This window comes from Cibotium barometz, chromosome 49, assembly GCF_041138505.1.
Source record: "Cibotium barometz isolate CiBa-2024 chromosome 49, ASM4113850v1, whole genome shotgun sequence".
In the NCBI taxonomy this organism is placed as follows: domain Eukaryota; kingdom Viridiplantae; phylum Streptophyta; class Polypodiopsida; order Cyatheales; family Cibotiaceae; genus Cibotium; species Cibotium barometz.
Genome location: NC_141094.1, coordinates 10,496,404 through 10,509,332, shown reverse-complemented (window position 1 = coordinate 10,509,332; position 12,929 = coordinate 10,496,404). Strand labels below are relative to the sequence as shown.

General features: G+C 41.3%; 1 protein-coding gene across 1 annotated transcript; it reads left to right on the top strand.

The window, feature by feature from the left end:
- Nucleotides 1-8,540: 8,540 nt before the first annotated feature.
- LOC147610278 (ubiquitin-like-specific protease 1D) lies at nt 8,541-9,531 on the top strand. Its single transcript, XM_086786545.1, has 5 exons — nt 8,541-8,710; nt 8,798-8,935; nt 9,022-9,115; nt 9,218-9,319; nt 9,427-9,531. The coding sequence occupies exons 1-5, from the start codon at nt 8,541-8,543 to the stop codon at nt 9,529-9,531; spliced, it is 609 nt and encodes a 202-aa protein (XP_086642671.1).
- Nucleotides 9,532-12,929: the final 3,398 nt, after the last annotated feature.

The window sequence follows — 12,929 nt, the reverse complement described above, 5'->3', positions numbered from 1 at the left end:
GAACCCCTTAAAAGCTTGGCTACACATGGGAATAAGCTATTCACATGTTCTCATGTTACCATCTTCACATAATAGCAGGTCAGTGGCCACCTAAGAAGATTTTTTATGCCCGAAAAATATAAAATTTTTAGGCCCTTGTGAAAGCTTTGTGAATATAATATAACATGTGATCACAAGATTTTTTGTGTTATTAACATGTTCACATGTTCTCGTTTATGTCAGTGAAATCCCTGGATGTAGGTGTTACCGAGGGTTTTGCTAATGTATCGTCTATCCAATCTTGCTTTCGTGGTCAACTCCCCATGGGCATAGTTCTGCCACATGAAGTCTCCCCTATTCCCCATGTCACATAGCTCAAAGTGATCCGCGGTGCGCTGCCAAGCTAAGAGCTCTGCCCCTTTGATGACTTGTCCCAGTCCTCTTAATCTGTCATTTTTGGATTCTACCATATTGAAGTCTCCCATTAGAATGATAGGATCAGGGATGCTTCTCAGTGTACCCCAAGTTCTGATTCTACTCATCTGAGGACCTCCAGCATAAATCCCAATGAAGGAGAAGGATGTCATTTCAAATGCAGCTCATCGATCAAACGTATGAATCCTCACGTCTTTCAGATCATTCTGATGGTCCACATGCATCCCTACAGCCACTCCTCCAGATCCCTGACAGTGGGCTGTGTAGATCCAGATGTGCTCTTTAGAGATGTTGAGCAACCTTTTTTCAAGCTCATCCCCGCTAACTTTGACTTCCGTTAGAGCTATAAAGTCAAATCTTCCTTGTTTCCTTAGCCATTGTTTCACTAGTTGGACATTGGAAAGGTCGGTCAACCCCTTGACATTCAAAGTGGTGCATCTCATTTGCTCTTTTTCTAGGAGTTGACCTTTTGAAGTCCCACTTTGGATGTAGCTTGAGGTGTGGTGGAACCCACCTGTGCATGCATTCTTTTCAATTCCTTGACTATCTCCATATCTTTGGGCAAGCCATTTTCTGTATCAGACAGAGACTGTTCACCCCTGTCTTGCTCATCTCCCAATGGGCCAGCCGTCATTGCATGGGGCAGGAGCACTTGATCATGGTCCATTTGATTAGTTTCGGCCAGAATTCTAGATCTATCCAACGGCGTGGAATGACTGATCTCTTGGGAGCCAACCGAGTCATCCGAGTCAGATAAGCTGTCTAATAAGGCAAAGGAGTTGGCAAATGCCCTCTGGTTTCCCGCCCTATTCTGTCTAAAGGTCTTCTTCCTATTGGGCACTGTAAACTTTTCTCCCTTTTCTTTTGAGGTAGAGGGAACAAGGGGAGAAGGCACCGTCGTATTCTTATTCATTCCAGTAGAGGCTGAGCTTGGTTGATGGCTAGGGGAAGAATAGGGGCACTAGTGGCACTCAAATTGGGGTATTTTGAAGGACACTCTCTGATCACATGTCCTTGCTTTCCACAATGGAAGCATGCATTGGGTAGGTGCTTGTAAAGAATGCTTTGCTGGATGTTGTACTCACCGCAATTGATTTCAATCTCATCAATAAGGGGCCTATCTAGATCTACTTCCACAAGGACCTGAGGATGCCATGCTGGGTTGTAATCATTCTTGGGTCTCATGCCTAGCACTTTCCCTATAGGGGAGACAATTTTCTTTAGCCAAGGGTACAGGTAGAAGGGCAGGTTAGGAAGCTCTACCCACACCGGGCAAGCTGAGGGTTTAGGACCTTGAGGGTTAAAGTTCTTGGTCCAACTGAAAAAACAGAATGGGATGTTCTTGTACATCCATTGCCCTGATCCTAGGACCTTAAGGGCCATATTTGGGTCCTTGAAAAGAAAGAGGTAGTATCCATTTGGGAGGGCTTGGATGATCTCTACTTCAATACCAATGGAAATCCAGTTATCTTTAACCCACCCCCTAAGAAAATCTACTGGAGGTCTTGGCCCAAACATCATCCCAACTAAACAACAGGCTGTGTAATCGGTTTCCAACGAATGAACCAGTTCAAGAGGAAGACAAACCACCGGAATAGTGGATGAGGGTTTACCTGAAGTGTCCATTACCTTAGCTGGAGCTTGCTTGTTGTTTTGAGCCTCTTCTTCGACTTGTTTCTGCAGCAACATCAGATTTAGCTCTTCCACTCGGGCTCTGGAATCTTCCAGCTGTTTCTTGGTGTCCATGAAGTCTTCTAAAACCTGCTCATACTTCAGCATGGTTTCTCTGTTGCCATCCATGGCCGAGGGCCAATGTAGGAACTGCTGAAAGTCAGCTTGAGGGAACTTGGCAAGCTGAGATGACTTGCTCCCAGTACTGGAACCCTGTTCTCTGAGAAGAGTAGGAGCTCCCCTCCATTCGGTGCCCATGCACCTGAGGGGGGGCTGTGGAAAGTAGGGAAGGAATCACACAGAGGGCTTCAAGCCTCTGGGCAGGGCAGCAGCTGCAGAGGGGCAAGAGAGGAGGAGCTCACGCGCAGCACAACACCATCGCCAGAAACCTGCGCTTTCAACGGCTCTCTGTTCGTCCGATTTCTAAAGTTTTGATGAATGTGGTTGCATGGGCTCTATTTTTAATACTCTTTCCCGGCTACTGGTAAAGCCTTTTTTTATTGGTTAGGAAAATGAATTCTTTGAGCATTGACACATTCATGAGACTATTAAACTTCAAGAGCAAATGATTTCAAGGTTGAAAAAGCAGTTGGAAAGTAGTACTTATTTGTATTTTAGTGGTGACAATTAAACGCCGCCGAACTTTCATTTTCAGTTGTTTCGAGTCCATAATTATAAGGGTAGGTAGGAACTTTATGAAATGCTAGAATGCTATTTTTCAAGGGGGCATTTAAATGACGAGTTTTTCGAGGTCAATGACCGGGTGGAATAGATCAGAAAGCCCAGAGGCAAAGCCCTCGGGCAGGCCATTCTAAGAAGTTAGTGCACCATGGTAGCAATTATTCCAACCTCTAATTAAGCTTGTTTTTGTTATGTAAACAATCCTGAATCAGTGCAAACTGCAAATGCCCTTTCCTGCTCTCTCTTTAAAGGTATCTGGTTTGCACAGTTGACCTCTGTGGCTTTGATGCAACGCATGGCTGATGCACAAGAGCGCAACATCTTTGACCCCACCACCTTAGACATGCTGCTGTTGGACCAGCCCTGCACAACACACGCTCTTGAGGGTCCTGACAATAATTTCCTTCTAGAAGCTCAGTATTCATCCCCCTCGTGCGAGATTCCCCTTCATGATGTGGTGTTGTCGCCCAACTTGGAAGCCTTGGAACCCTTTCTCCCTTTTAAGCCACAAGCTATCCACCATGGCGCTCCTAACAAGGATGACAGTGAGCTGAAATTGCTGCCTGAGCTGCCCCCTCGGCCTCCAACAGCGCGCCACCGCTCCATTCCTGGCCTTCACACTGCGCCGCCCATGAGGAAAGGAACGCTCTCTTACAGAGAAGCTCACATACGCTCTGAGAGACAGAGACGACAAGGCATGGCCAGCTTGTTCTTAACGCTGAGGTCTCTGCTTCCCATGACAAACTTCAAGGTAAATGAATATGTTCAAGTCGTTCTCTCTCTCCTCCTCTTATGATGTTTAGTGGCAGGATATGATTCATCGTGCACGTGCTTACGTAGCTTGAATTCTTTTAAACACGAGCTGTTTGACAATTAGTCGAGTGTTATGCACGTGTAAGGTTCTCATGCTTAAAAGCTTTTTAACAACTACTGAAGTGTTATGCACGTGCAAGCTTCTCAAGTTTAAAATCTATAAGCAGGACGTGCTCGCTCTGCAAGTGTTTACATGCTTCATGACACTACTAAGCAACCAAATTTCCATTAATTTTGATACCCCTGCTCGAGTAATTCGTGTTTTCTAGTAAACGCTTTGTGGGTTGCGCGCATGTAGTCGGACAGGTGCACTATAGTGAGCTACGTGATAGAGTACTTGCAATACTTGAACGAGAAACTGCAGCAGCTGGCCAAGACGAAGGCGGAGCTGGAGGCTGCAGCTGAGAGAAGGGGGCCATCAGACACCAACGGCGGCGACGATGGGAACGGCAGCGCCAGCAGTACTGCATGGGAGGTCGCACGTTGCCGTTCCCGTCGAATCTGACGGTGCGGTTCTGGAGCAGCACTGACGTCTTCATTTCCCTCAACTGCCCCAAGAAGAGGGGTTCTGGCCGGAGCTTCTTTCCGTCCTGCAAGACAAAACTCCAACTCGACGTGCAGAACGTCACCTTGTCCACGACGCCAAGCTTCTGCGTCCACTCGATCTACGCTAAGGTATTACTACTGAAGCTAAATTTCGGATGGTTTGAATTTCATTAATTGTGTCGACCGGAGGCTCAAGTCCCAATCGTAATTTATGGTTTCTGATCACGATCGTAAGTAATGGTCTCTGCTGTGATCAGGTACCTAATGCCGATCATGACGTCTCCTGCGACAAACTAAGGGCTACACAGTACACTTGTCGACCTCGTAGCTGCGCAGATGGGCTCCTACAATCTAGAGAAACACGCATGGAGTCTGGGTTCCTGCTCAGGAGAGTCAATATTCAGCCTCGCAGCCCCTCGTCTCTATATCACACGGTGCCTTTAAGAGGCACCTCAAGTGGGATCGACGGCTGAGATGAGCGCGCGGATCTCGGCCGTCGGCATCACAAGCGCAAAAAAGTAAACTAGGACAAGCGAAACTAAACTGGGGATCGAGGATCGACGGCTGAGATGAGCGCGTGAAACTTGGTCGTCGGATAACACCGCTAAAACCTAGCTGGTGAGGGATTTGGCGGACGTACGATTTGGAGACGTGGGATTTGGCGGTGCTCCCGTTTGAGGGATTTGGCGGAACGACGGACTGGCTCGCCTCCACCCGTTCCTGCCCACGAGGACCGACGACGTTGGACCACCCTCCCACCGGCGGTGATCTCCGTGACCTACACGTCCTCCGTCATAGAAGTCCGTCCACCGACGACGTTTCCCACCGGCGGCGATCTCCGTGACCTGCACGTCCTCCGTCAGAAGTCCGTCAACGATCCTTCAAACGCCAAAATCCCACGGTGTCTTCTTCTTGCGGTCTTCCTTGACCTTTTTTTTAATTTGTTTGGAGACATAATGGAGAGTATCATCATTTGTTGTGTTCCAGGGAATACAAATAATTGTCATGCTTGCTAAGCAAGGTTCTTGTTGCTATGCTTAATGCAGCTATGCTTAATGCATGCAGTAATATGTGTTCATGCATGCATGACACACTTAAAGCTTTTGCCAGGGAATACAAATAATTGTCATGCTTGCTAGGGTTCTTGTTGCTATGCTTAATGCATGCAGTAATGTGTGTTCATGCATGCATGACACACTTAAAGCTTTTGCCTAGTTTACTACACAGACCTAGTTTATCCCTAGTTTACTACACAGACCCAGTTTGAAAATTAGCCTTAGTTTATCGATGGTGCTTATTGCATGCATGCTTTATAGCCATGCTTGGGTTCACTTATTGCCATGATTAATGTCTTGTTGCCATATGTAATCATGCATACATGACACACTTAAAGCTTCAACCTAGTTTAACCCTTGTGCACTAGATATGCATAGTTTATCCAAACCCTAGTTTATACATTGTTTACTAATGTACCTTTGGTTCATTTAACTTCAATGAAAGCAAGTCATGATATAGTAGTTCTTGTAGTCTTTCTTTTTGCTAAAAGTATGTGGTACCAATTTGTGTATGTCACTTCTTTATATTGATGGTCCTTTGATACTCATTGCTATTAGATGGCACTTGCAAACCCTCCTTATGAGGAGATTATTCTTCCTTCTGGGAAACTTGCTCGGCAATGTCGAGTCTCAGATACGTGTCCTAGATGGAACACAAACTATTGTAAGAGAATTCATATGATTCGCCACTTGAAAGTCGACCATGGCTTAGAGGTGGATATCCCACTTCTAAAGATAGGACGCCCCTTGGGTGGTGGAATGCAAGGAGCTTCAAAGAGTGGTGCAAAGCAATCAAAGACAAGGTTTCTAGATGCACAACGTAAATTTCAAATCAACATGAAAAACAATGAAAAGAAACAAAGACTTTTGGCCGAAGATGCTTGGGAAAAGAAAGCTCCATCCAACTTGTCCAAGAGAGCCTATAACATGCAAAAGGAAGCATTTATCGAGGGATTTGTTGCCAAGGGCATGGAACAATACATGGCGAACAAGGAGAAACGCATTCAAGGGATTGAACGGCGCATTAAAGAGGGATATTCCAAACATGTGAGATTTTCTCTTGTCCTATTAACCTTAATGGTAAAATATATATATATGATGAATATTCTTAAGCTCTCATTTTGCATCTCGTAGCGACGCAAAAAAGAAAGTGATAATTGTGACAATGATGATGGTGAAGTGGCTTCTCAACGGATGGAAAACCTCAATGAGGACATATTGACAAGCGACAAGGATGAAAATCGAAAAGAGTCTCTTCCTTTGGTATGCAAGAAATGAATTTTTGATATTTTTAGCTTGTTTGTTGTTTGTTTTCTTTACTTTCATAACATGCCACTCAACCCATTTTCCTCCCTCTTGAAGGAAATCATTAATGAGGCAAACCATGAGCATGTGGCTCCATCTCAAGTGAAGAAGAGGCAAAAGTGTGTTGTTTTTTCTCCTTTGAAGGTAAGAGATGGATGTACTAGTTAGTCAGAGGGCTTCTGATATACTAGTTGGTGAGAGGGCTTCTTTGTAAACATGGTACTAACCTTAAATTGTATTTACCATGAAACTTTGTAATCTTCCAATTCAAAAGACTCGATCAAAGAAAAATGTTCAAATCCATGATAGTGAAGGCTCCTCACATGGAAACAAAAATATCGATGAGAAATGTGGAATTCGAGGGAAAAGCCTCCCTTACAATGGTATGAATATACTACTCTTCAACCTTTGTACTACTTTATTTCTTGTTTTCCTTACACTAATATACATAAATATGCATTGTTTCTTGTTTCCTCACTTTAGGAGAAAATTGTCAACAAGGAGGCTCATGTAGTGCTCTCTAAAAAAGGTAAGAAACGGAAGAAGGTAAGGGGTGGAAGATGTCTCTTTGTACACAATTTAAGAGTAGGCTTTATTTTACATACCTTGGCTCCTTATGTCAAGTCTTGTTTGTTTGAACTTGAAGGGGATGGCTTGCAATGTAAATGCATCTTATGTTGATATTAGCTCTCCGAGTGAGAGTAAGCCTTCAAATGTAATAATAACAATATCCACTAGTGAGATTAAGACGCACAATGTCTTGGGCAAGGTAAAAGATCTAAGTGCGGTCTATGAAAGGTATACTTTATTTAACTCTATGGCTTGAATATTGAATTATCTTAACATATGCATGGTTTCAATCTACGCAAGGATTGATTTTTTGGTTATGTAGACTTCAACACGGAGAGACTATTCACTTACACTCTACACGTTGGGGATTCATTGCCGAGGTGGATGTGCAACTAGCCAAGTCAATCATGCATGTGGAAGCGTCTACTCGTGTGCTTAACCTATTTGCCATGTCGGTAAATTTTTTAATTCTGAAATATAGCTTTTGGATTTGCAGCTCAAAGATGCTTAAAGCATGTTGATTTTGTAGGTGGATGGGGGTGGTTGCAAGATCAGGGTGCCCAGTTTTGTCCACTCAGGCACCTTGTAAACAGTAAAAAAAACAGGCATTTGTTTACCTTTAGTAGCTAATCTCTCCTAGTAAATGAAGGAATTTCGTTTCAAGTTCTTTTGTTGGAACATCATATTCAAAGTTGGTAATATAGTTGCATAATTTGATTAAGCATTAGATAGTCAAAAGTCCTCATTTTCTTAGGTACAAAGTCAATGTATACACCCTGTCCCAAATTTGAACTGATTCCATAAAATGCTAATATCTTTTACATATAAAGTCATATGAGATTCCCACTTTGTACCTTAGATCTTCACATAATATGGAGCTTAACTTGATTTTTTGAGAAAATTTTAAGATATCTGTCTATTTTCTTTAAATATTTCAAGGTCTTAAAAGTGTTATAATATATGCCACTTTTTGTACCCACAATAGCTACCACTTAAAATCCTCAATCTTGTAGATCAAAAGAGTGGGTAGATAGTGAGAAATTAGTAGAATGTGGTGGTTAGTAAAAATTGCAAATCCAATGGTTGGATTTTTAATGATCTCTTTTTCAAAATTCTTCCAAACTATCAGAAGGCCTGCAAATATCAATAATCTAATTAGTAAAATTACATTTTTGATGTGAATCATCTAAAACCTATAGGGACTATGGTACTTATAATGGTGCATCTATAGAAAAATAAATTGGATCACTCTAAGTATGAAAAGATCATTTGTTTATCATTTCATCATATTTTTGATTAATTTTGATTAATTAGACTAATTTATATTAATTTAAATTATATTGGATTAATTTAAGGGCAAGCGTATTTTCTATTATTTGCTTGATCTCATTTTAAGTACCTTGCCCCCCAAAATTTGCTCTCCAAGCATTGTCCCAGTCCAGCATAAACTGGATAAAACTGGATACCCTGATCTTGCAACAACCCATGGAAAAAACCCTACCTGTAGATGCTCTGGAGAAGGTTTCATTCGTGGATAGTTTGTGGTATGAATATGTGGCTTCACGGCATCCAACGAGCAATACTTCATTGCAAAATTTCTTTGGACATATTGATATGAGCAAGCATATGTTCTTGTTTCTACCTCTAGTACATAGGTAAAGTCAATAGTTTACTCATATTGATGCATGTGTTCTTGTTTTTGTCATTAGTAGACAAAGCACTTACAACTTCATGTTTTTCAGGCACCATTGGACTCTTTTTATGGTCTATAATTACCACATCATGAAGGTGAGAGGCTTGTCATCGAGAAAAAATATTCTCCTGCACCTAGACTCACTGCATGTAAGGAATTCGGGCGAGTATGTTTCCATTGTGCAACGGTAAGACAAGAGCTTTACTTTGAAGTTCATGAATCCATAATGCTTGGGTAAATGCTAACTAACATTTTACATCTATATATTATTAGAGTTCTTGAGTCAATTTCTTCAAGTTGCACACATGGACCATTACAAGAGTCTCTTGCATGCCCATCCACTGGGTTTGAGTTGAAGTGTATAGAGGTATGTGAAAATTAATTTTATCTTTCAATATTGTGTCCTTTATATAGCATGACATATGGCATTTTTTGGATCAATTGAGACATATGTAGATAAACATTGTAGGTGCCAAAACAACCAAACGGAATTGATTGCGGATTTTATGTAATGGCATTTATCAAGAAACTAATTGATGGGAGCCTTATAGATACACCTCCAAAGCATTGGGTATGCACATGCTTATTAAAAAACTTCCTCACGAAATCTCTTGCTATGTATGTGCTTAATGTGATTTTGGTGTTCTAAACTCTAACATTGCTTTTTTTCTTGTGTAGCTATCAAAGAAGTGGTTCGACCATGGATATGTCATGAAGTTGAAGGATGAGTTCAGTTCGTGGCTCAGCCATGTATTGGACGAGCATATGCCCTTAGCATCGTGACCTTCTTAGTTTGCTATGTTAGTTTTTTGGGCACTAGATTTGCGAACTTAGTCAATGGAAGGCTTATGCCATTTTATGATATATGACATTGTATGTCTCCACAATAGTGAAGATAAGTCTTATTTTGGGATTTTATAGTTGGTACAAAATTACATTTCGAGATAAGTTGTACACTTCTTGAAAGGCTACACTTCCATGGAATGCTAAATCTTTTGGTTATAAAGATTTTGTATTAGATGAGTTCAATACATGTGTCAATGCAGCAGTAGTTATTTTTGGTTTACTCCTTGGTTATTACTTTATGCAAAACTGCGCTTTTTATCGATGTGAGGCTACTTGCAAACCTCATTGGCTTTATGAGTCTTCAATATCATCCATTGGCAAATTCAAAGGCAAAGTCCATTGTCGCTTACGTTATAAATATTACGTGAGACTTCCATTTGTACTTCCGCTTGTCCTAGTTTTTGCACAGTCCTAGTTTACTGTAGAGTCCTAGTTTTTGCACAGTCTTAGTTTACTACACAGTCCTAGTTTACTACACACTCCTAGTTTATGTGAAAACGCTTACCAATGATAGATCATACACACATCCAATGCTACAGAAATATTGAAAAACAGGACAGTACTTGCCACCATTTCAAAACATTAGTTTCCTCATATATATCACACCAAAGCATTTCAACCACTCTATTCCACATGATTGATATATCAAGCGTACAATATCTTAAGTCTAACGCACGATGCATATATCTTTTTGAGTCAAAGAAAAACGTCTCTCCAGTTTGCTGCAAATGAATCACCTAGAGTTGCGCCAAAGTACTATGCAATCAATTTTCTTGATTAACCATTGATTAGAGGTTGATTTGATCGGTGATGACACTTGGTTCTCTATAGAGAGCTTTTTCTGACCTTGTTGCTAGAATTGCAATAGTATACACTCAAGGCTGCCAATCATAGGCCGATTTCCTACTGAGTTGACTTGCCACAAATAGCACTACACAAGACTCTATGGAATGCTTATGCTTTGCTACAATGTGAGGTGATTGAAGGCCTCCAAATTTCCTTCTCTTCTCAACAACACAGGAGCTCTGTGCCCCCTGCCTGGTCTTTTGATTGTAGCCACCTGGTTTCATACGCTTTCTGCAAGTTCAAGGCACAAAGATTGATGCCCTGAGGTGGGTTGCTAAAGCCCCAATACAATAAGTGCAATTCACAATCACTCAAGTGTGATTGAAGCCTCCAATTAGTGCCTTTTTTTAACTATGTTTTGCACATAGATAAATAAATTTAGTACCTTCTTGTGTTGATTCTTTCAACCATCAATGGGGGATACCATTTGAAGTTGATGATGGATTTGAATAAGGTCTCTATACTCAGCTTCAATGATTCAATATTGATGCAATCAACTCTCTTCTCACAATGCAAGCACCACCAACACTATGCTCTCACACAAGGTTTCTTTCAAATAGAGGTTCCCTTCTTCTAATGCTTATTCACACCCACAATGGTGTGTCCCACTAAGATATGATTCCTCCCTTCTTAATCTCTCAATGTTTCACTCACCAAGAGAATGAGAGTAATAATTAAGGTAATGATTAGGGTTTGGTCATAAAGCAGATTCACATAGAATGTTGTGCTCACATAAAGACTTGCACACACGTATGGATAGATTTGACACCTTCTTCTTCACTCCAATGTGCCACCCAATGAAGTGATGAATCAACCCCAAATGTAAAAAATGCAACAATAGGTTTCTCACAAAGAATACCACTTAATGATAATAGAGAATGCTTGTAAGTAAATCACACATACACCCACAATCACAAAGATGTATCCTATCAACAGATGAAGGATTACACTCCCATGGAAAGGAGCTTTGATACCATGTTAAAATACATGGTGTGAGCTTAATTATTGAATCAAACAATGGAAATGATTATCACAAAAGCAAACTCACACCATTAGAGAAACATATGCCAGCACTTAGATAATAAGATGTCTTAGTGATACCTTAGAGTGTCTTGTTGTTAGAAGGCTCATCTACTAGAGTAACTAAGTGTAGGTATAGTAGATACTTTCCTATGATTGAGGCATCACCTTTTAGGTGTTTGGTGAGAAATCTAAGCGAGGTGGAGAGATTCATGGACCCTAGGCGCCTCCTTCTCTTGAGCCTAAATAAACAGGGTATACTACTTACACTTTAGAGCTAAGTAAATAGCTAAGTGGAGAGTGTAATGCCCATGCTCTGTGTACTTGCTTAGTGATCAATATACTAAGTGGTCCTTTGTGGAAATACTCTCCTCTTTGCATTTTCCATTATCATGTGTTTATGTGATGCTTTGTGGTGACCTTGGGTGTACACCGATCTACATCGAGGAAGACCTCTGTGTGGAAGAAGAGAAAAACCTTACTGACTCCTCACAGAATTTAAAGATTGCTTCACCTAGAAACATATGGATATGAAGGGTGCACCTCCTAAAGTGGTTAAACACACCATCCCCATGGTAGAGGGAGCAAGGCCAGTGAAATAGAGAGCATACCCTATGAATCCCAAGTACTCCAAGGTGGTCTAGGAAGAAATCAATTAGCTCATAGATGTCAGATTCATCTACGAGATAGAGCACACCGAATGGGTCTTAGCCATTGTGATAGTTCCCAAAAAGAACAGTAAAGTGAGTGTGCATGGACCTCAAAACATTCAATGCTACCACAATATAAGACCACTATCCATTGCCCTTCATAGAACATGTGCTCGAACGGTTCACAGGAAAGGAAGCTTAAAGCTTGCTTGACGAGTATTTTGCCTACAATCGATCGACCCAAAAGATCAACATAAAATGGATTTTTCCACCAAATGGGGCACATGTGCATATCGAGTCATGCCATTTGGTTTGACCAACGCCCCAAGGACCTTCTGTGGAAATTCCTTAAAGTCTTTATAGATTACCTTTATGTCAATCCTAAATGGAAAGCACATTTGTGGTGTTTAAGAAAAGTGCTAGAGAGATGCCAGATCTACCAAATCTCTTTTAACCCTTTGAAATGCCAATTTTGGGTTTAGCATGGAGTAATCCTAGGACACATTATCTCATAACATAGTATCTCCACAGATGATACCATGAAGCGACTCATTCTTGAGCTGCCACCCCCTACCAACTTCAAGGGAGTCCAACGATTCATGGAACAACATGTAGGGTATTACTGGCATTTCACCTTTATGTATGCCAACATAGCACGTCTCCTTTATGGATTCTTGGTGATTTTTAAATGAAGGAGTGCCAACAAGCATATGATACCTTCAAAAAGGAATTGGTAACAAGCGCTCCCATTTTGATATCCTCTAATTGGGAGATCATATTCCATGTCCACATAGACACCTCTACCTTTGCAATTGGCTA